Source organism: Aptenodytes patagonicus, chromosome 2, assembly GCF_965638725.1.
Source record: "Aptenodytes patagonicus chromosome 2, bAptPat1.pri.cur, whole genome shotgun sequence".
Taxonomy (NCBI): Eukaryota; Metazoa; Chordata; class Aves; order Sphenisciformes; family Spheniscidae; genus Aptenodytes; species Aptenodytes patagonicus.
This window is the reverse complement of record NC_134950.1, coordinates 9606493-9630581: the sequence shown is the minus strand read 5'-3', so window position 1 is coordinate 9630581 and position 24089 is coordinate 9606493. Positions and strand designations below refer to the sequence as shown.

The 24089-nt window shown below is 39.0% G+C and overlaps 1 protein-coding gene across 1 annotated transcript in view; it reads right to left on the bottom strand.

Annotated features, from left to right (window-relative positions):
* Positions 1-2789: 2789 nt before the first annotated feature.
* Positions 2790-24089, bottom strand: part of ADCY8 (adenylate cyclase 8) — a 132804-nt gene continuing 111504 nt past the window's right edge. The window contains exons 13-18 of the mRNA XM_076329088.1: positions 23912-23993; positions 18027-18185; positions 14271-14417; positions 7290-7382; positions 4832-4946; positions 2790-3333 (exon numbers count right to left, since the gene is read on the bottom strand). Coding sequence (XP_076185203.1) covers positions 2846-3333; positions 4832-4946; positions 7290-7382; positions 14271-14417; positions 18027-18185; positions 23912-23993 — 1084 coding nt within the window. The 3' untranslated portion in view covers positions 2790-2845. The remainder of the gene's footprint in view (positions 3334-4831; positions 4947-7289; positions 7383-14270; positions 14418-18026; positions 18186-23911; positions 23994-24089) is intronic.

The following is a 24089-nucleotide window of genomic DNA, read 5'->3' as shown; positions in this document are numbered from 1 at the left end:
AAGAGTTACAATATCAAGGCAATTTACCTTTATTAACCCAGGCATGCATGTTTCAAAGGATATTAACCAGGTGTTTTGCCTTTATAGGTCCTTCTTGTATGAGCAATTCTATCCTGTATGAACAAGAAACCCTGGAGATAGAGTTGTGAGGGAAAGCTGAATACTCTAATGGTAACATAAAGTCATGGAGTAAAACTAGAAGACTAAAAGCATAAATAATAGCTTCTGCTCCATTGAAAACATATGCTACAATGAGAAATAACATTGCTGAACCTTTAGGGTCATCACACTTGGAAAAGGAACAAGCAGTGTAATTGCTGAGGTGACAAATAGCCATCTAGTATAGACAAATAGTCCCAAGCAGGGATTTACCTGTGGCAGTCACAGGTGAAATTTCTCACTAAAGAATTATTCATGACAATGAGCTGATTTAGCAAACTCTTTATCTGGTCAACACAGACTCAGGCTTCATTAGCAGGCAATTTTGCTTGGGAACATAGTTATGCTAATAGAGATTTTGAGAGGGATAAGGCAGAAAGCCACCCCTGTCTATGATAAGAAGCAGGAGATTTAGGCCGGTGTTAAGGAGCAGTGAAGTTGCCCTCACAGCTCCAGTCTCCAGTCCTGTTATCTAGTTAACACCTTCCACTCACTGCTAATTGACGTTACAGAGGCTGGCAGCAGTGGTGAGAATTAGAAAACCAGTTCAGCTGGGATATTAGCAAGATTTAAATGTTTAGAGAACCAGGAGAAGTGAACCCATCCAGCACAGAAAGAAGCTGTGAAGGAGAGGACAGCTGTTAATGAGCTGTTTAAACCAGCTAAAGTTTCCTTCTTTAGTGCCTCAAGTACCACTGTAAATGTGAAATTAATTTAACTGATTCAGATGCTAGCCCTTCCTTGTCTTCATCTCCTACAGTATCAGCACTGGCCTGGGTGAGCTGAGGGGCTCAGCTTTCCCTGCGAGGCATAAAAAGTGATATTTGTGGGGATTCAAAGGAGTAATCAATTTGGAATGAGAGCTCAGTTACTGGCAACATCGTCACTGGGTGTAACATTTCAGACTGCTCTTTGCTTTCTGTGCTCAGATCCATTGTTCAGTGATACAATGTTCTGTAGAATTTATTTCATCATTTTTATTATTTTCTATTTCTGAAGACAGCACTGAGCTGATTAAATTTTGCCCCACAAACCCACTCATCAGGTTATTTTACAATGAAAAACATTATTTTTGTCTTACTACAATGAAACACTTTCATGTTTTGGTGCCTCTTTTGTTAGTAAACAATAAAGTGTCTTATAAAATGTAGGAATCAAGATTTCCTAGCCATAGTGGCCATCTTTTAAAAACGTGCCTGATCCAGTGGTGATGCTCCCAAGAAACACCAGTTTTCATTAAGGACTGGGTAACAGCCTGCAAAAAGCAAGGCCTGTATTTACAAAGAATCTGAATGTTGCACTGTATTGGTTGTGTGGTGTCTCATCTGGGGATTGCTGTGTGATTACAGGTTCTGCTGCTTCCATCTGTGATTTACTTTAAAGATAATATTTACTGAGACAAACCCAGCTCCTTTGAGCATACAGACTTGATGAGAGGTTCATTTGTGCACTTTACAGCTCGGTATGAATCATGGCACTGATGCATATAGGAACCTGTGCTATATATTTACCTTTTCCAAGGCGAACTTGAATAGCCATTCGTCAAAAAGTTATCCTCCTTTTGATGCAGGGTTGTAACACCTAGGTGTGCCATTGTAGCATCCCAGCAGGATTGTCTCTGTGCTGGCACACAAATAATTTGGGGTATCCTCACTCTTGGCCTCTCCTCCTCTTGAGGCAACTGAGCAGGAGTTTAGCAGTGAGCTTTATCTCTTACTGTACTTCAGCACGTACTCATTTTACAGCCTCAGACAACCCTTGTTTTGGTGAGAACTCAGACTGGTGATGAGGTTAAGAGCTAAGCTCTGGAAAGTGACTCCAGAGAATTTGATTAGCTCCTTGACTGGACAATAGACTCGGCTGTAGGCTCCAGACATGTCATTCAAGGTGTAATTCTGTCATCTGTTCATAGGTGTCTTGTGCCAGTCAATATACCATAGCGCATTTGAGCCCTCCAGACGGGACTGACAGATATGACATAGTGCCCGCAGGAGAGCCTTGACTTCCTGGCTTGGGTGCAAGAGGTCACGTGGATCCAACATGCAATTTATCTGTCTACAGTGCAGTCGTCTGCTTGTGAGGAGGACAGCTTAGGCTATTTTAAGAGCCCACAGACAGTGGACTCAATGGAATCAGTGGGTTTAGGGCAAAATCCACCTCTTCTATCTCCCAGATCCTCACATCTGGGCAGATAGATAGCACACCTTAAAATCCTTTGGCTGTATTGACTAGCTTTTCCCTGGCTGTTGTGGAGACCAGGCAACTAGTTAGATGCGTATAACTCTACCTGAAGGCAACTAAAAGTGAAAAGAACCTACTCAATCTCCTTATGCCTTTGCTTTCACCCAAAAAGTGTGGAGAGTATTCCCTCCTTTCCCCATCATTAACTCCCTACACAATTTACGTTCTAAATCCCTCCAGTCAGAGGTTTGTTCTTGCCCCTTTCTGCAGATAGCTGGCACAGCAGAATGGTGGCCTACAGCTACTATGTCCGGACATTCAGAGGTTAATCACAGCTGGGGGAGAGAAGGTGGCACCATTTATTAAAATGTAGGAATTTGAATCTCAGAGAAACATCACACCAGAAAATAATGACACCTTCTAAAAAAATTAAACCCTTTTTATTTATATATTTATTTTTATATATAAAAGAAATACAAAAAAAAGAACACAAACAAAATGCTGATTATGGCAATTCAGTTTTGTCAGCCCCCTCTGCCTGGGCTGCTGCCTCAGATCCACCGGGAGTCAGCAAAGTCCTCCGGTTGTAGTGTCCTTTTATGATTCCAGAGTTATTGTTCTCATTAAGGATTTGCTTCTGTTTTTGCCTGTTAAGAGACTGTACAAGTCCTAATACAACAGCTGCTAATGAATACTGTCCAGTCAGTTTTCTTGGTTGTAAGATTAAAGGATTTGGTTGAACTCTTCCTAGAAGAAAATATGTTTTGATTTTTCCTTCCTGTTCACTGATACCTTTGACATAAATCTCTCCTCGGTAGTCGAAGGCAAATCCTCGGTCCTTCAGGATCAGATACGTTTCTTCAGGCACTTGTATTCTGTCACTAACACCTGTGCTGTCCATTCGACTTGCTAAATTAACCGTTTTGCCCCAGATATCATATTGGGGTTTCTTAGCACCGATAACTCCCGCTACCACAGAGCCATGGCTAATCCCTGTTAAAAAAAAATAAAATTGAGAAGAGCTAGCCAGTTAGACAAGAATGGCTGAAAACCATATTTGCACTTAAGAAACAGATGAAGCCTGGTTCAGATACACTTATCTGTAAGCTTAAGGAAGAGGTGTATATACAAAGAAAGTAAGAAAAAAAGGCCAGAAGAGCTAGAAAACATGAAAAGTGATATCCACAGAGTTATTTTATAGGACGTCCATCACAGTGGAATCACAGTACTTACATATCATCTGTATTCTGCACACTATTGCCAAAGCTCCTGCAAACTGATTCTTATGTAGTAGGAAAGATCTCTCTGGAAGGATCTTTCTGGGTCTATACTTGTTAAAGGCAAACTTGTTAGTGCTATACAGTCAAGAAATTACATTCTTATGTTCCATGAAGTGAAAATATTAAAGTATTCTACGAATTTATTGAAAGACTGTATCTTGTAAGATTGTCGCATAAATTCAAGACAAGCAATAATATAGAAGAGACTATTTTTTTCTGCAGCAGTGATTTAAGAATACATTTGGTGATGGTGAAAGGCACATTTTTGGGAAAAGGATCTTAGTTTTTTAGATTTTTTTTTAAGAATTTTTTTTAAATTGGTGATAGAAATGGTTTCCAAATACTGTTGTGTTTATGCTCTATGAAATCTTTGCAAGTGATCCACACTTACTAAGAGTGGATACATGTTCCCTGAGAAGTCTTGGGAACTGGGCGTTTTCTGTTCAAAACTGTTAGGAAGTGCAGATCACAGATAGTGATGCTGCGACCCTCCATGCTGTGACTGGTGAATATACAGCTTTTTTATTGTCTATAAAGGACATGTTTCTTCTGGGTGGTTTTTGGTTTTGGCCAGTGATCCAGTCAGCATGAGAAGCTATCATCAGATTTGCTCCTGTCATGTGCCATATATTCAGGGCATTTTTTCCATCCTACTAGCCATCCAGGATATCCCATCCAGGATAACAGGTTCCCCATCACAGCAATTCAGAGCTGCTGCCATTGGGACAGGTCAGGTCAGAACTGGAATTAAATTTTTGTGCAAAACCAAAGTACTACACACAGGGTTTAGGATAAGCTACTATTACTCCTTTACTGAAGAAAAATCTAAGACAGGGAGACTAATTAGAGACTGTGTAAGCCAGTATCAAGCTTGGGGTTGGGTCTGGGCTGCCCAGTTCACTTTTTGTGTTATACCTGTGGCCTCTTGGCTAGACTTGCTAAAGGCAGTAGCTTAACTATGTATTCACATTTCACTAAACCTTAGAACTTCTGCAGTCCCCAAATCAGGGCACATATTCTGCAGAGTATATCTGCAGAGTATTTCTTATTTCTAACTTTGCCTGGGATGAAGTCAATTTGAAAACAGGGGATACAGTATTTGGAGTCTTTTAAATTGTACATGTCCTTGCAATGTTCCTGGGGTGCACGTACAGAGTCGGATCCTTGCAGACAAAACCACATTTTAATTCTCATGTTTGAACTATGCTTACCAATACGGAGTTCAAAGTTGTTAAATGAATGTTTGTTGATCTCCTGTATGCTTTCATTCAGAGCTATGGAGAAGTCGGCCAGAGCACACAAATGCCCCCATTTGTCTTCACATTGCTGAGAAGTAAGTTATAAACCAATATGTTAGAAAGGTTTTGCAATTTTCCGAGCTCCCACCCATCCCTACCAAGTGCCAAGTATCTGAATTTAGAATTTGTAAGAACAGTCTCAACATACTAGATCCAAGAGAAGTAGGGTATTATTAATGGTAATGCTTCCCATTTATATTACAACACTTGTATACCTGGATACAGAGCAACTTAGCATGAAGTACCAAAGAAAGTAATTTCCTGTCAATAATCTGACAGGCGATCATGGGAATTAATAAGGCATGTGAAATCTATCTAAGGCTGAGAAAGAAAGTATGGAGAGGATTGAGCTAGCTTAGGTGCAAGGGACAAAATATGGTGAGAACCAGGGATGACCCACATAAGCAAGAAGTAGAGTGAAAGAAATGAAAGACATAATTCTCCTTTGTTGAAACTGTCACCCAGGAAAACCACCAATTCTAGTGCTCTCAGGGGTGGAATAGTGACAGGAACAACAGGGCAAGCCAGGCAACCGGGGACTGGTTAAGTGGGAGGGAAAAGGCCATTCTGTAGCTCATTAATCGCCTCTGCTTAAAGCAGTGAAGTCACTCCCTGCTCCTTTCCCAGGGTTCCCGTTCCTGCAGGGCAGTCAATATACAGATGGGGACCAGGAGTGGGTTTTGATCTTCCTAGAACACCAACAGAGCAGATGGTGGGGCAGACTCTCAAGGGAGGACAGTGAACTCCTTAATTGTTTCTCTGAGTGGGCAGTGGAGTAAGGAACAGCCATGGTTTTGGCCCGATAATGGTATGATGTCACCTCATCTATTCTGAAGCTGGGTAACTCTTTCATTAAACAAATTTCCAGTCCATAGGAACAAAGCATTGCAAGTCTCCCCCTGGGTCATGCAGTCCAGGCCTTTGCAATTTTCATCGTCCTCAGTGTTTATTCCTCAACATAAGCATCTCCCTGGCATCACCCTGTTCTGTTCACACTGTGCTCGATCCTTGCCCTCAGCCTCATTCTGTTCACAGCATGCCAACATCCCTCAGCAGCCCTCACCTCTTAGATGCTGACAAGGTGATAGACATGTATATATGAATATAAGTATATTTAAAACATACATAAAAATTCCATTAGGCTATTATAGTTCAAGAAAAAGGATGAGTTAATCAGTCTTGGAAATGCAGTAAAGATTTTCTCCCTTTGAATTTTTACCCACATCAAGAGTCAAAAGAAGTGGTTAGGAGCTGTGTAGCTATAACCAGCTACCTCCCTGGCGTTCAGTCCTTCTTTGCTCATCTCTGCACAGAAGCATTTTGAGATGGAACAAGCAAAAATCTCATGCATGCCTAGTTTTGTGGATTTCCAGTTGTCGGCATCACTTGTTACTCTGTAGGTGGGAGATGCTCAGCTAGTTACACTCCACATGTTTTATAATGTATTCTAAACAGACAATGGAAATTTTCTAGTTTATAAAGCTCACATTAATCTGGCTTCTGCTTTCCTGGCGGTTGCAATCAATGTAGGCAGATCTGATTCCCACTCTGTGGTTGATCTGGAGCAGCACACCCTTTTTTGTGGTGCTCTTCCTTGGGGGGAGGCACTGGTTGCCAAGCAAGACAGATTTCAACAACAGCCAACTTCTCGCTGGATGTATTTTAGAGCCTCGTCTTATTCCTTTGGAGACCCCGTTTCCAGGCATATTCTTGGTTGTAATTATGAATGGATTTCTCACATCTGACTTATATGAGGTTTCTGGCTGTGACTGTGCATATGTCCTCTGTGGGTGATTTTTCCCTCAGCTTGGTTTGCACTCTGCAAGTGAGGGCAACGTGCAGACTTCTGGCTTTGTGATGTCCTTCAGTTGAACTGATGGGTCTGCTTTCTTTCTGATGTATAGTTTATTGCACTGTCTGTAGATATACAGCTACATCATCACAAAAATATATGAATGTAACTTTACACTTGCATAAGTATGCTGTCAGTTAATAGATCCTCTCTCTTCATAGATTATTGGAGGCTGTTAGCCAGATTCTGGTCCGAGTTACAGTGGTAACTTTAGAGTATGTCCAAGGTATAGATAGACCTGCTCTAGATTCACATCAGTGTGATTGAAAGGAGATTTTTTTTTTTTCTCTCCTATAAACCTAAATTTGAGGAAAGAATCCATATGGTTCTTGTTCTGAGCACAAGATGGCATTTCAATTCATCAAGAAGTGCAACTGTTGTCTGCCAGAAGCCCCAAATGTCTAATTCCTTTTAGCAAACACAGCTCTATGAACACCAGAAAGATAACACCAATATTCTCTAACATGAATGGTCGGACACAGCAAAAGCTTTGCTTCTTAAAGAAAACTATTCTCTTACCTGTTTTTCAGGTGATAATCCTGACACGGCCATGTATGTGCTGCCAATTGTTTTAATTTTTTCAATGTCTTGAAATCTCTCTTCACCTAGTAACTAACACATATGTAAAAAACCACTGTTAGTTCTGTAATTCTTAATGCAAAATGCTTCTACAGATATCAAAATGAATCATTACACTCATGGTATCTTCCAGTTGGTCATGGTGCACAGTTCATTCTGGGTTCTGGGGCACACTGAGCTGGGACTCTTTGCAATATCATCTACTCACAGGGTGCATTCGAGCTAAATCCTGCTGTGCTCTGTAAAGCTGTTTGGTAAATGGATAATATAAGACACGCATATTCCAACCTAACTTAAATGCAGATGAGTCCTGCGTTTCCTGAGGTATCATCACTGCAAATTTGTGAAGACAAACTCTCTGTGTATGTATATGTGAATATAAAAATATTTGATCACTTAAAAGGGTTCTTAAATCTCTTTTGGAGGAACTCAGTTTACAAATTAAGTGCTGCTACAGCAACATTTCAGGTGACGAGACCAGTGTTAAAGGGAGTTCAGTCCACTTAAAATAAACATTTTAACCATCTTACACAGCCAATGGATGGAGGTAGATACCTCCAAAGAATTTCTACAAGAGATCAAGTCCTCCTGCATCCCATGCTTCTATTTATTGTCAGACCTGACACTGCTATGTCCATTGGGTCATTCAGTCTGCACTTTTGTTATGTATTTTCCCCTTCTACAAAAAATACAGGGAACCAATGGGAAGTGGTAAACATCTGTATCTGTTTGGGATAGCTGTAGTTGCTACGTAGGCATAAAGAACTTGTCAGATTGAGAATCTGCAAGAAGAATAATAATACATTTAGTCTAGTGACTAAAGCACTGAGTGGGGTGGGAGTGACAGTTTGGTCCCTATGCCAAGTCCATATTCACAATTTAACTTAGGACTTTCCATGAAATAGAAGCCAGAGCCTTACATTCCTTCAGAGACCTAAGCAGAGTTCATGTTGTGAACTCTATCAATGACAATAGAGCTTTATGTGGGATATGGGCACATATCACCTCATCACAGGCTTTAAAAATGTGTATTGCTGATGTTAATACCAAAATACCCTGGGAAACTTCATGATAAGCAGTATGGTATCTAATAAATTTAGATATCAATATGGTTAGGCAATCCTGGAAGAAAAAAAAAAAAACAGTTCACAGAGACAAGGGATTTCAAACTTTCAGTTCTAAAGGCTGAACTTAGTTGGGTTTTAAATGAAAAAATTCTTTCTGTGGTCAAGCAAAAATTTAATGAAGCATTTCCCCCTTTTTTTATACACTGTCATGTATTCTTTTTCCATCTTGTGGGTTTGAGTTTCCTGTCAATTAAAAACTAAAGGGATTATTTCATTCAAAGGGAGAAACATACCAAAGGCATAACATGAAATATCCCCTGCCATTGAACTAACCACAGCGTACGTCAGCCGGAGCGCTGGGGTCTTGGAAGCTTTGCTGTTCATGTACAGATATCACACCATCTGTCTCTAATGGGAGGCTGCACAGCATTGTGCGTGGGGAATGCAAAGCCATATGGCTAAAGGCTCCCTTCCAAGTCAGGAAAGTCCAAAAACTTGACCTGCTTCTCATTTTTCTTCAAACTGCCAGTAAAGCCCATTATCTACGTTTCCCTCCTACAAGGGCAGCTCTTCCAACTGCTCTCTTTAAAGAAAAAGATCATTTCTTGTAGCTCTGCTTTTGTGAGGAATCTGAGAGCACCAGGTGTGTGGGCAGGGGAAGAAAATGGTCTTGGTTAAAAACAGCTTATATTTTCATTTCCAGATGGTTGCTGGAAGCAACAGCAAACAGCACAGTAATTTAAAATGTATGATAAATATCTAAAATGACTCTTTTTAAGAAAGAAATAACCTATTGGCTGTGAGGCAATTTAGAAGAAATAATCTCAAGTTATCTTTTTTCTTCTCGTTCATTACTGTTTCCAAATCTCTATTTTTTTCCTGCTTTATCCTGTCTGTTAGATAGCTTCTTTCCTTCTTCATATAATGGTTTATTTACCAATTACTTTCTTCACAGTATGAGAGGATGATGGATTTGGATATTGGGGAAAGATATTCGAACTCGGTCCTAAATCAGCTTCTATTTGTTACAGCATTTTAAATAGGCTTGCTAATTTACCGAGATACTCCAGGGAACATTTTCAAACGCTAGAATGTGGTTGGTATCTGAAAAGCAACTAATGGCTTGATGCCGCAATTCATGTACAGCCAAGGTTATACGGAGGTCAGACCCTGGGATATACACATGCAATGAAACATGTACAAAGTAGTACAAAAGAGAATGTTCCAGGACATGGCACACAATTGCAAAGTAATCAGCAAAGTCTGAAAGCAGGATCCTGAGTTCTGCCGAAACTTCTATTTGTGGCACCATAATATATTAAAATCTGTTGTCATAAACACCGTGTAAATCACTGCAGGATAAAGAAAATGGGGGGAGAAAAGAGCCCATGAACTAGAAAGCTCTTATTAAAGAACAAATCCCATCTGTAATATCACTAAGATACAAAAATGATAGATTTAAAAAGCTAGAAAGAATATTACATTAAAAAAAAAAATTCCTTCAAGACTCATGATCTTCAGGAGAAATATTCCAATATTTTTTTTTTGGTGCAACATCTCTAAGAATGGGAGTTTAGCCCTGTATGTGTCTTAAGACTACAGTCATATAAAAACCGGGTAATTATAAAAGTAGATTTGCAATGTTCATATTTGTTTTTTGATGTATGAACTGTTCCTGTCAGCACCTCTGTGCTTGGGTACAAAATAGGAAATTATATATAACTGTATTCTATAATGATGCTATATGTCAAATTAAAAAAAAAAAAAAATCTCCTTTTGCCAGTCCAGAAACCAACACCTTCCATTCTGCCTCAGTTGACAGGAAGCCTGGATAATTTGGAAATCAACAGATTTGTGAGCCATCAGGGGAAAAATAACCCTGAGTAAAGGCTGTGCTTTGGGAAGAGTCAATCACCTACTCCCCAACACCGACTTTTGGACCAGGTTCCCCCGGCTCCCTAAGAAAGACCCAGTCACAACCTGACTCCTCTGTGGGCTCCTACCCTGTGCAGCTGTTGGTGGCAGGTTCTGTTCCACCGTTCACTCTTTTTCATTTTACTGGCTTTGACTCTCTAACATTAATCCATTACCTGGAAAACAAAATAACAGATCTGGATTGTAAGCTTTCTGTTTTGTAGTAACAAGGAAACTCCTCTAAGAAGAAGAAAGAAATAACCCAGATCTCCTTCTCATCCACCTATCACATTTTCCAAACCAGGTCAATTTGTATTTTTACCACTGCTTTCATTCACAAACATCTTCCTGGCCCTATGGACACATCATCCCTACTACTATTATCTATGTAAGGAAAGGAGAAGAATCACAGTTAGATTCTGATTTCAGATTAGGAACTCAATTCAGTTGTCCAAACATAGATGACTAGTGTCATCTAGAGCATGCTTCCCTGAAAAACTTCCAATGGCTTGCTCTAGAACAGCATGAGTTTTCTGATGGTGCAGTATGGGACCAGATGATCCCATGTGGGTGTCACAAATCACCTAGGATCTCTCAAATGGCACCAGGTACCAATGTCTTACACTCCTGTGCTAAGGCTTCTACATTTGGGTATCTCTACAGAGGTGTTCACGTGATGTTGAGGAGCAAAGTTTTCCCATGGCTAACAGATCTGCTCTGATCTTAAGCTGCACATCTGCATTTTGCTTCCAGGGCTGTATTGAGACACCAGACAATCTTGGCAAGAAACATCATGGAAAACAAGGAATAGTGGCATCATGTAGTGTCAGTCAACAGTTACATGGAAACATTACTGGCCTTGAAACACTGTACCTGAAATTACTTCTGATTCCTTTTCCATGGGTAGGATTACTCACTTCAGTTGTTCTGTCTGGCATATCACCTTTCAAATTGCTTAGACAGAATAAACTAACGGCATGACCATGCTGGAAGTAGGTTAGCAGTCAGCAGGGCATCACATAATTTCATTTACTACCTGTACCAAGAACATATCTATTATTCAACTAAACATGTCTGGGACATAATACAGTCCCTAATTAGGTCCTTTATTAATTACAGAGCAGGTGCTAGAGGCCTGAATGTAATATTGTATTAGGGCTTTTGATGAAAACCTTGTCTTCAGTAATCACCATGGCAGCAATGGAATTTTGTTGTGAAGATTATATGAACGTGCGTGACAAAATATCTTAAACTAATTCATAGCAATAGGCTTTGCATTAAGTTTGAGCCATAATCATTTTAATCAGATCCGGAAAGAAAAACAAAACTGTTAATCAAGAAACACGCTGACAGCCGTGCAAGATCTCAGAGATAAGAAGCAGGTATTTATACCTATAGGGAAATCAGTGCAGGAGCTTAGCAGGTGACAGAGCTCTTCTCATAGCAGAGTAGTTTTGTTTTCTACTAAAATGCACAGGGATGCATCCCCTGTGAATTCTTCTATTTCCCACTAGTAATTTTAGTATCTGGCCAATTATATGGATAAACTCTCAATTTCATTGTCTCTCAGAGTTTGGTAGTCTTAACCCTGGTCCAGTTTTTATGAGCTACCACTCTATGAACATTCTCCATGCAGAGGCCCAGGATGAGGAAGGATGAAGATGCAATTAAGACCCTCATCTGGGTTCATATTTAGGTTCTAGCTTCTGGTGTGGGCACAGGTATCTTTGTTTTCAAAAAAATGCAGGAAAGTCAATTCCCCCTTGGTGCCTTTGTTTTCCACTTACAAAATGAAGATAATGTAACTTCTACCAGAGGAGCAAATTGAAAATAAATTCTTCAAAACTTGTGAGAGGCCTTAGGTACTTGCTGCTCAGGATGGAATTAAAAAAAAAAAAAAAAAGATTTTTTTTCCCCTAATCTCTTTTTCTCAGTCGTATGCCTTCCACTTTCATCTTTTCCTCCAGTACCTTCCTCTGAAACCCTTGGAGATACTTGCTCTTCAAAGCAAAAAACCCCAAACAAAACAAAAACTGTAGGCTAGATCCTCAGAGATAGGCGTTTAAAGTAGAGCTGAGGTAGAACTAAATAAATTAGAAAAAAAAAAAAAAGACACTAATTCTAAAATCTGCATTCAGCTGTATGCTAAACCCTGGAGAGGTCTGAACTCTGTCAATGCTTTAGTTTTCTGGAAAAAAGTTTTCTGCATGCCTAATATATGGGCAGATTCCTGGTCCAGATGCAAAGACTAAGTATGCCTTCTTGTCTTCTTTCAAAAACTCAATCTTCTGCACTCCAATAATGCTTTTTGAGTTGAGAGCCAAAGATGTTCTCTTTTCTCAAACCACAATCTAAGTGGAGTTTTTCCCTTCTCTGGTTTAGACAATTGCTCGATGGTTCCATAGCTCATGTGGGATGCGAGATCCAGCTCCAGCTCCTTTTGAGGGAACAAACTCATTCCTTCTGTTTTCTTGAACTGCATCTTAATTTTAAGCTGACAAGACACTTACCACTTCTCCAGCTGATCCTCTACCACAACAGAGAAATGAATTAAAAAATTCCTTGGGATAAACAAAGATTAAACAGAACATGGGTTTCTTGGGTAAGATTTTTTACTGTTTCTCAACAATTTCTTGCTATCCATGTGCCCTCTCCACTGCTGTCCAATTTAGTGTTAATCTTGCCTTGTTCAGCAGAATTCTGAGAAGGATTTCTTTTTCCCACTTTCTCTTTAAATAACTTCTCCAAAAACAGAGTCACAGACCAATGTTACCAGCACCACCTCCCCCTTTCCCTTTCCCCTTTCCCTTCCCCCTTTCCCTTCCCCCTTTCCTTCTGGATCATTCCAGTCTGGCACACAGATCCAATCTCACTGTTAAGCAGAGATGGGTCAGATTCTGCTTCTACCACTTGGGGATCTCAGGAGGGCTACACACTCCTGAAAACCGCTTGCAGTGTATAGGTTAAAATTCCCCATGCTATGTAATTTTGGCCTTACTTTTGCACCCTTCCTAGTTTTAAAGTTTTTTCAAAGCTCTTCGTTGGTCTATCCTTTGTCCCCTTTCTTAATTCCTCTTGGGCTCATTGCAGGACATGATACCACCTGTCTAAGCTTCCTTACTAACTAGTTGGCAGAATACGCAATACCAAGCATGCGACTTGCTCCTGACTTCCTCTTCACTTTCCAATTTTTCCTTGCTTCCACCTGGCAATAGCTACATTGGGGATCTGACTTTTCTTCTCCTGTTTATCTTATCCCCTCCTCAGCTCACTTTCTGAAAGTAACTGGACAGGATACCTAAATAAATTCTTTTCCCTTTTATGTCCTTTTCTTTTTTTTTTTTTTTTAATTTCCCTTCACCTCTGAATTCCTCAGTAGAGCAAGCAGCTTTACTTCATTTACCTCTGCATAACATACCTGACCAGACAAGTCTCCTCAGTTAATATGTAACTACCTTTCATTCTCTACCCAACATTTGATTCTGAGCTGTGTGCTTCACATTTAACTTGACACTTTTACCTTTAACATTTATTGAGTCCATTCAACCAATGTCTTCAAAAGAATATCTTTATCTGTTTGGATTTAGACCACTACTTTCCAGAACTGTTGCAAATACCTTCATCCTTCTTTCTTCTACAGAATTAAGGCATGTTCTACTTCTAGATACACTGGAGCAGATTGTAGTTTTATTTATGCATGTTTATACTCAATTAACTATTGATTTCAGTCTCTATCTAACTAGGTCATTCAGACCAAAGTTTGGCAAGACTAAGTGCAAAAAAAGCAAAATAGACAATTGTGATAGTACTTGGAGTAAAAAAATCAGACAATTATTGGAAGGAGAATAGTTACTAAATTTGATAATTTAGGATGACATGTTTGGTATTTGGGAACTCATCGTTTAAGCGCTATCAGATTTCCTCTAGTAGCTAGTATTACCTCATCAAAGTCTGCAATGATTTCATTCAGCAAGCGCAGACATTCTACTCCTTGGTTATTCATCTCGGTCTGGGAATAGAAGTCAGCAAATCCAGGAATAGAAGCAAACATCACACCAACAGCATCATAGGACTGAGAGTATAATTCCTAAAAGAACAATGAAGAAAAATTAGTTTAGGTAGTAATATAGGGAAGAGAACATAATTGGCTGCAATTAAAATAGGTTTCTTATTTTTTCCATGGATAATACCTTAATACCTGAAGTTAGCATTAGTATATTAAGTGTTAGCCAAGTTCAACAGGAAGAGGCTGACAGCTTTCACATTTTTATCATGGACTGTAGGCAGGGTTTGCCCTTTCTTTGAAAGCCTGCTCTTTCTGCTTCTGAGGTCAGGGGGCTACACCAGCAAAAATGAAATAGAATTTTTCATTTTGATTTATACGGGGAACCACTTTAAGAAATGAAGAATTAATTTGCAGGTATGAATACTGGAGAATCAAACACTGTTAGGCAAGTAAAAGGAACCTGATGTTTATTATTTATTATTGTTTAAGTCTGTCTCATAAATGTTTGCAGTTGACAATATATTTCTAAATTTGTTGATTAACAGGGATCAGATAGGACCATTTAAAATGTCTAATATGACCTCTTTGTAAAGAGTCTGCTCAGTTACCACATTTTCTGGTGGATAATTTATACTTCATACTACTGCAGCTCTTTACAAGTTTGTTTATTCACAGGTTTTCAGAGAGCCCTTACTCTATGGTAAACTGTGGTTCTCCTAAGGTGACCATGGAGCCGTTTGGTTGCCTGGTTTCTGCTTTTAGGGTTTGAAAGGAGGGAGAAACAGAACTGAGGGTGGTAATGGAGTTACTGAGGACAGAAAGCAGCTTATAAGGGATCGGACACAGGAGGCTATTAGAATAAAGTACGCCCTGGGATAAGCTTCCACTTATGTTATTCATATAATTGACTCTGGTACTGAATGACAGATTTATTTATGGATGGGTTCTTGTGGTTATATATGTGAAAATGCAGTCAGTTCTTCTCTGAACCCAACCAAATTTTTAGGAACAAAACTAATTTCAACTTAAAAAATGCCAAGGACATAGTGCCCCCCCCAAAATCCTGTGATGCTTTTCTAGTGGCTAATATACAAGCACATGCATTCTCTTTTGTTTAATTTTTTTCTAGCTTCAACTTCCCTAGTTTTTACCCAATGGCTGATGCTTTCATTTCTGTCCTGGGACTTCTCTTATAACATTCTGACTTGGAGTAGTTGCTTCTCAATGTTCTTGTTAGTGTGCTTTAGGAAATTTTAGTGCTTTGCTCTCATGATAAAAGGACTTACTGCTGGACGCGATACACCTAATGTGAACACCTCAGGCTCCTCTTCTTCCTTCATCCTGCTTCTCCTTAGAAAAGCATCCTGAACCCCTGCCCTGCACTTAGCTATGCTGCTAATGCTGTTACTTATCTAGACTCTTTAACAACGTGTCCTACAGTAAAAGTGGGAAAATTCTGCTGGTTTCCAAGGACACTACAAAGCTTTGATTGAAAAAAAACGATTGGTTCCCTTCCTGCTCTTACACTTTCTTTCACTGAAGAACATCTGCAAGGTCATGGAAGCCATATTCTAAGGACACTCTTATTCCCTCTCATAGGTATAGAAAAAAGTAATACACGTTAGTTCGTGGATGCTTATGGAAGACTAGACAATATGTGCTAGGAGAAGCATATATACACTCAGGCATACTCTTTCCTCAGGTCGTGAAGGCAGAAAACAACTGGCTGAGCCTTCAGCTGCTCAGTTTTTCTATTTTTGGTAAGAAGCATCAAGACAGAAATAACACATCCATGAGAAAATGCTTACAGTACACATTTGGGAATTCATTTTTTGAGAGCAGAGAAATTAACTTAATGGCCAGACATGAACTGCAGGATTGATTGTACTGAAATCTGGTAGATGTTACAGTCAGCCAGCTCATGCATAAATCATCCCCAAGTATAGTCACTCTGGAAATTGTCTTACACAAAGCAGGGGTGGTGGAATTGAATTCAGTGGCAAATTATTGAAGCATCAGCAGTGATCCATGGGGCATCTGTTTGCTTTTGAAGATTATTATGCATGTGAGTGTATGTGAATGAATGTGTAAGAGGGGACATGTATTCCCTGAAAATCCATAATGCAGATGTGTCAGAACACACTTATGGTTGGTACCGGGGCCTGCTCCATTCGCAATGAAGCATTTTAACTTGGTTGCTTTCACACATACATTTTCCTATGTGCAGAGCAGTGTTTTTATGGCAGTTTAATACCCACAGAGTGTAAAATTCCTCAAGAGGCTGATTTCTAAAGTGCCTTTTCTTGTAGCTTCTCACTATGTTGTCCTTCCCTAGGTGATATTTGAAATCACATCTTCAGAACACAATGATTCCTCATTGTGCAGTCTAATTTATCTGGCTACATCTATTTCCAAAATGTACAATCAGAAAAGGGTAGCCTTGATTCCTTTTTGATGCACAATGAATAGATATGTCAGTGCTGGCAACCTGATTCTTGCAACATTTGTCACCTCTTCATTATAAAAGATAATTCCAACATTACATGAGAAAATTCCAGTTTCATCATACAATGGCATTTATTCACAGATAATATTATAATACGTATTTGCCTTATTTCAAATAAGGAGTAGGTAACTTACTGCTTCTTTCAGAAACAAATTCTGGACTTTATCCCTTCAACAACCTATCTTCAAACTCTGTCTTAGGAATATCCAGAGACTCCATTGTCAAGCTTTTCTTTGTGTACTACAAGCATTCTTTAGGCACATAGCCACAAACTATGTTTCTGAAATGGGTATTTCATAACTGCCCCAAAGAGGCAATTCAGGGGCAATGTGAAATGGCAAAAATGTTCTCTTGGGTCTGAAGGTGCGGGAGGCTCAGGTCTGTTGCAGCCTGTTGCACAGATTCCTTCCATAATAACTGTCAGGGCTGTAATAATACTTCTGCAACACTGGGCTATCTTAAGGTTGCTCAGGCATTCTGTTAAATTTGCATATCTTTTTTAGGAAAACTAGATTTTCATAGACTCATAGGTTGGAATGGACCTCTGAAGGTCATCTAATACAGTTCCCCTCAAAGCAGGGCCAGTTAGGTCAAGTTTCTCATGGCCTTGTTCAGTTGAGGGTTGAATGTCTCCAAAACTGGAGATTTCACAACCTCTCTGAACCGTGATGCAATGACCACTTTCCCAGGGATCTTTTTTCTCTTGTATCTAACAGGGATTTTTCTTCCTGCAGCTTGTGTCATTGCCTCTTGTCCTTCCACTTGCACATTGGAGAAGACTTTGGCCCTGTCTCCTCTATAAACACCCATTAGGTAGCTGAAGACAATGATGAGATCTTTCAGCCTTTTCCTCTTAAGGCTGAATGAACCCAGCTCTCTCAGCCTCTCCTCCTATGTCATGGGCCTCTAATCATCTTGGTGGCCCTTGGCTAGACTTGCTCTGGTAGGTCTATGTGTCTCCTACTGGTGAGCCTGAACCTGGAAACACCACTCCAGGTGTGTCCTAGAGGTGCAGAACCCTTTACTTTAAAACATGAATGTTTTTTTAATGTGGATCAGATACCAAATATTGGCAGTATTTGTGTAAAGAATCCTGTCAAGAACTAAGTTCTAACAATTTCCTAACAGATCTGCTTTTCTTTTGTTAATTAGACAAAAGTACCAGAAATAAAACTGAGACATACTTCATTATCCCGATCCTTCTCCAGGAAGTGACGGGCAACATGACTGGGTAAAATATTCCGTAGCATATTTTCATTGTGCTCCCTTAACTCCTTCATTTCATTGATTTCTTCTTTTGCTTGAACACGCCACAGAAAATCCAGCCTTGCTGTGTATTCAAGCTGTAGTTCCAGAGAGAAAAAAAAGGCAAAAATAAAACCTGACAAGATAAGAATAGACATTGTGTTGTCATCCTGGCAGGCTGCTCCTGCCATGTAACCGCCTTCAGTGCTGCTGAAGATCTTTGACTCTGGAAGAATTTCATTTCATTGTCAGAAAAAAAGATTATTTCTTTGCTTTGTGTATGGTGAGTGTCTCAGAGGAATCTTGAGCAAAATAATACTTGTCATATTACTGCCATGGTCAGTGGCTAGAAAATGTCACAAAATTATTTTGCTTTTAAACACCTCTTTATTAGTTAGATAATGGAGTCAGACAGGAGATAAGGTATTGGAAGATATTGGTATTGGTATGAAATAAATATGTTCCCCTTTTCATATGTGTTTTCAAATGAAATGGGTTTCATGAGAAAATAGCACAAGGGTCATTCTAAACATTTTGCAGGGACAGGTAGTTTACTTCTCAAGGATGAGCATCTTTCAGCAAAATTACATATAGCAGCCTAACACACTGCCAAAGATGACTTTCAAATCTGTGGCACCAAAATGAGGTATTTCTACTGTTGGGACATGCAGTTATTTGCAATTTAAGTCTTTTAAAAGATAGTGAAAGTCATGCTATTTGATACCCCCTCGAATACTCTGTCCCTGATGTATTGTGGATCCAGAGCCTGCAGTCATAATTTAGTATGTGCACAGTGGCAGTGTCTGATACACTGAGCTAAAAAACAAAGTTAAATGGTTTTTAGCGCTGTATGTGTACAGAACAAAAGGAAGATTCCTGCACAGCACAGCTTATATATGTATGTATATGTATTGTGTATTTTTATATATACACATACAAATGCATATTCATATATACATAAATGGCAACTGTCTGCTAGCTGAAGCGGGGAACATGTTGAAACATCATGTTGTTTGCCTGAGAGGCACATGTGTCAGCACATGGACAAGACCAAGATGGCCAGAACTTTTGGGTGCATTACACTGATAGAGAGTTTTAATCAGATTTTAAGGAAAGCGATACTGTAGCTTTCACAAGAGGTGACTTATTAAGCTACAGCCTTATTGAAAATGATGGAAATATATCTGTGTGCGGTAAACTGAAAGAGAAAATATATTTGTGAGGCTTGAGATACTCTAACCAGAGATAATAATCAAACTCCCAGCAGGGAAGTGTATTATACCAGGAAATAAATGCATTTTACAATTGGGAGAGACATCAAATGGTTTGCCAAAAGGTGCTGGGGTTAAGGAAGTGGTTAGGATATAATTCATGTACCAAGCTGAAGTAAAGGGCAAGCCAGCAGTGGGTGGGAGTGACTAAGAGGGGGTTCAGGCATTGTTTAGTGACTCATCTTGTCCACATTTTTCATCACCAGCAGTGGCCAATGGCAAACTGTTCAGAAGAAAACGCAAAGCACCTTGCAAGGGGCCTTATAGGTTCATTGTATTCCAGAGAGCTTTTCTTCCTAAAAGCTAAAAGTGACCCTGGCTTGACATAAACTTCCAAAGCTTGTATGTACTTTAGCAGTGATTTACTTGCCCTCTGGATGCTATTGCTACCTTTGTAAACAATTAATCTCTTTTCTACTTCTAATACTTTGATATTCCATCTTGTGACTATTAATTCCCTCAATTAACTGCACCAAAAAAACCTGTCAGAAAAAAAGTATTTTTAAATAAATTTTTCAATATTTTTCAGTTTCCTTCCCCCTTCCTTTTGTGCTAGAAGACAGAGCGCATACCAGATCATAACTGACTTTTATCTCTATCAACTGACTATGAAGGCAACATTGACTATAATTTTACAGGAGTTCTAAAGGTATTTTACAGATTGGCTTGGAGCAGGAGCTGCTGGTAGATTCTGAGTTCTTTGATGCTTCAGATATTTAATGCCATTACAATAAGAGCTTTGCAAAAAACTGTAGTGCAGTTTTTCACAGCTGATTTTTTGTGCTGTTGTACAAGAAAATTTCACATCTCTAAACCTAGCTCAGAATAGCAGCAGCTGATCTTTACATCTTAGATAATGTCATTCTGGTTATTTGTAATCACATTTTAATGTGAAATATTTTCTTGTATCATCAGTGGACAACTGAGATGACACTGTCAGTTCAGAGATAAAAGGGTGTGCTACATATGAGGTTTGAAAATAGAAATTTTAAGAAGATGTTTTGCTAAGTTCTGATATTTGTTAAAAATAACAAAATTATAGGGTTGAGTTTTGGGTTTATTTTTTGATTGTATAAAGAAATGTTCCTGGGCACAGTGGTACCAATGAAAATGACTGTCTGCAGCATAAATCTTGAAATGTCCAGGTTTTCTTGCCCTAATATGTAGCTCTACAAAACACCCCTAATTCCAACAGAGAGTGAAGAAAATAGAGATGATGTATTACACAGAAAGCCTAACACTACCTGTCCTCTTAATGCTGTACAACACAACCTCTCTGCAGACAATTGCCACATGCAAGGAAAGCACAAGTTAAGGATCAGCATTTGAGGGGCAGAATATACTTCCTTAGGAAATGAGAAAAGATGATTTACATCCCAAAGGGACACTTTCAACCACTGAAAACAGTCTAACTCCAGATAAAACAAACAAATATCCTTTCTTCACTACATTAAAATCTGAATGTAGAAAAGATAATGAAGAGACCTGCAGCATAATACCAGAATTAGCTATGTCTCTTCCTCTCTTTTTCTCTTTCAGCTGGAACAATTTCCTCTTCGCATTTCCTCATTCCTCCCCTTTTTCCCAAGCATGAAGAAGGTTCAGGGGGTCATGTTTGTTGCAGATAAATTGCTGTGTAGGGATGTCAATCCTTCCTCCCTTCCCACAAGGCACTGTAGAGCTAAGCTACAGCTCCGACATCCAGAGGCTATTAGGTACAGAGCTGTCTGTGCCTGTCCTGTCAAAGTTCAAGTCTTCCTTTGTGCCAAAGAGCCCCAGAAGCAGAGGAGCAAACCAGTCAGTCAGTCAACACTTGCCTACATCAGAACACTCATCTGGCGTGGGCAAGATCTACGCTCGGATCTACAATCTAAAAGAAACCAGAAAGGGTTTTGCCCTCTGTTTTATAAGGCCTCTTTTTAGGTCTAATTGGAGGGGAGGAAGAGGAGGGACTGAGTCTGCTGTGGCCAGTTTTATTCCCTCTTTGCAATTGTTAAAACCTTCCCTTTTAAAGCCATGGCAGAAGGTTTCATTCAGGGTTAATAGACTATTTATATTGTGTGTTTTCACTAGAGATGTATTTCTAGTAAAGAAGACTGTATATGGTATTGTATTTTGATAAGGTTTTAAGGGATAGTGTATGTTCATACAAAATGTTCTTAACTCATTAAAGAGAGAAAGCGGTAAATGAACACATTTTACAACAGAATAAGTCCAGCCTTGAAATTATCCACAACACTTCTGTCGTGTTTTTTCTCAAGTTTAGTTTTCAGAAACACTGCTGTAGAATATGTATTACTTGTGTTAAAAAGATGTGCTTCTAGACGAAATTGAATTTCTAATAGGGAATTAGTTTATTTAGCCTGATGTCATGTAACAGTAACACAACTACTTTTAATTATGGGTTTAGCACCAGAGACCCTTGAGATTTAGTGGCTGAAGTATAGGTAAGATTTTAAGAAAGCTCTGAGTCTAATTAGACAGTCTCACACAAATTTTTCTTGAATCTAACTTAAAATTCTGGGTGCAAAAGTGGGGATTAATTTTAAATCACAATGGATAAAGAACAGTAGTTAGCAGAAATTAAAGGTCCATAAGCTTGATCTTACAAAAGTAATCTTTTTTTGTAAATCCACCTAGAATGAGGCAAGTTTTAAGCTATTCTACTTCAGAATATTTTTGCCATCTGTGAGAAGCAAAGCTGTGCTGGAGGACAACTTTATTGGATTTACTGTGCTCCCCATCAATTCAGACTATTGAAGTGATTTTTTTTTAATGTGCTCTGGACAAAATTTTTATATATATTTTTAGTTTGTATTTATACAGAGACCTTTAGATTAACTCTATAATAGGAAATTAAACAATACAAGGAAATGTTCTAGGCACTGCCGTTGGATATTTTTAAATTGATAGAGTGGTCCTTTGAATTGTTTGGGAGAACATGCAGGAGAACTCAGGGACCATTTCCAAGGGTAGTTTCAGTGCAGCCACCCTGTTTTATGGAACAAGGAAGATTAATAGGATGGAAAAAGACTGTGTTGTGCTAACAGGCCTCTGGGCTGGAAAATTCTCTTAAACACCCCAATCAGGCTTATGTAGAAGACAGACATTTACACTCGGAATTGTGATCCTGAAGAACATTGGCCAGATTCTACCTAATTTTCGCTCTACCTAAACCCCTTTAGTGTTTTCTTTCTTAGCACTTACTCTCACTTTAGACCATTCCCAACCCTTAGATACGTTCTTTGCGTATGTTAAGAAACATTGGGAATATTATAAGGCTTATCACAAATTTGGGATGTTCAGTTCTTATTTGTTTCATATTTTTCCTAAATGGGCTTTATGTCTTGATAAAGATATGTCAAAGTACATTGTTTTCTGTCAAACTTAAACCTGGGCACAAAGCACATTTAATCCCTTGCTTCCCTTATTCACTCATTCCTCATTTCCTCAAAACGGAGATAAAAAGGAAGAAAATTACTAGAATATATAGGTCTTGCCTTCTTTTTGCTCTCTTATGGAAGGAATGGAGCCTGTAGGTATCTGCACAACTTATAAAGTTATTGTAATATTGTAATAAAGTGTATAATATTGTGTTATTAACCACAGCAACATTCCTCTCTTATTACCTCACTCAAATTAGGATCGAGAAATGCTGTTATTAATCAGTCTAATGCTCTTGAAGGGAAAATCTTTATGCAAGTTGAACGTGCAGGACAATGTCTGAAGGCAACTGTGGTTGCTGCTTCCTTTAATGCAGTGATCCTGTTTGCCTTTATGTGAACAGAAACTGCCTGAAGTCAGCATGTTTGACATGCAGCAGCCTAGAGGTTGCCAGCCAGAAGCAGTGGAGAAAACACCCTGCTTTAGGTGGCTTTTACTCAATACATTTCTTGTTTTAAATCTTAATTTGTCATACTGCACTCTCCCTGTGCACTGTGTATGGATTCTTGAAATACTTGGTTTCTCAGTTCCTCCTCAAGGATATCAATCCTAAAGCTCTGAGGCCCCTAATTCTGGTTATAATCTAGGTCCATGTGAAAGAATTCTTGCAAGTGGTCCATGACCCAAAGAAGTTAGCGTTGGTGTTTAATGGCAATTTTTACTCATATCCTCAAATCTGGTGTTTTTCCTCTATGAACATACTAAGCTATTTCATGGGAGTTTTATTATTTACTGTTTGTTATTCCCTTTCTTCATTTTGGTTTTATGCCTACTCAAGTGCACTGAAACAGTCAGATGCCACTGGAATTGTACATGTACATATTCATAAGATAAACAAAGTCCCGTTTGTTCTTTCAATTTCTATTAGAAAATGCAATATAACTTGTGTATTGCTGAATATAATATTGCACATGTTCTTTAAGAATGCTAGGCAGTGTCAGATGTGGGCTTTCTTTAATCAGATTCTGCATATGGTTTATTAAATTGTTAAAGGTCATATGCTCAAGTGGATAAAAAGGCAGTCGGTGCCTTACTTTTGAAAGTAATTATTGTCACATCCGGCAATTGCAAGTGATATAGGGAATGGTTAAAGCAAATGTTTGCATTACCTGTTGACCATGATAAAATACAGCTAGAAGGAACATTGCCATCAGTAGTAAAGATGCCTCCTTTGTACCCAGGAAGTCTGTGCTGGAAAAAAAATCCAAAGTAAAATACAGTTATTGATTTGTCAGTGTTATAATTGTTCAGAAGTTTCATTTTGTAATGCACCCTGGTACTTTTTGT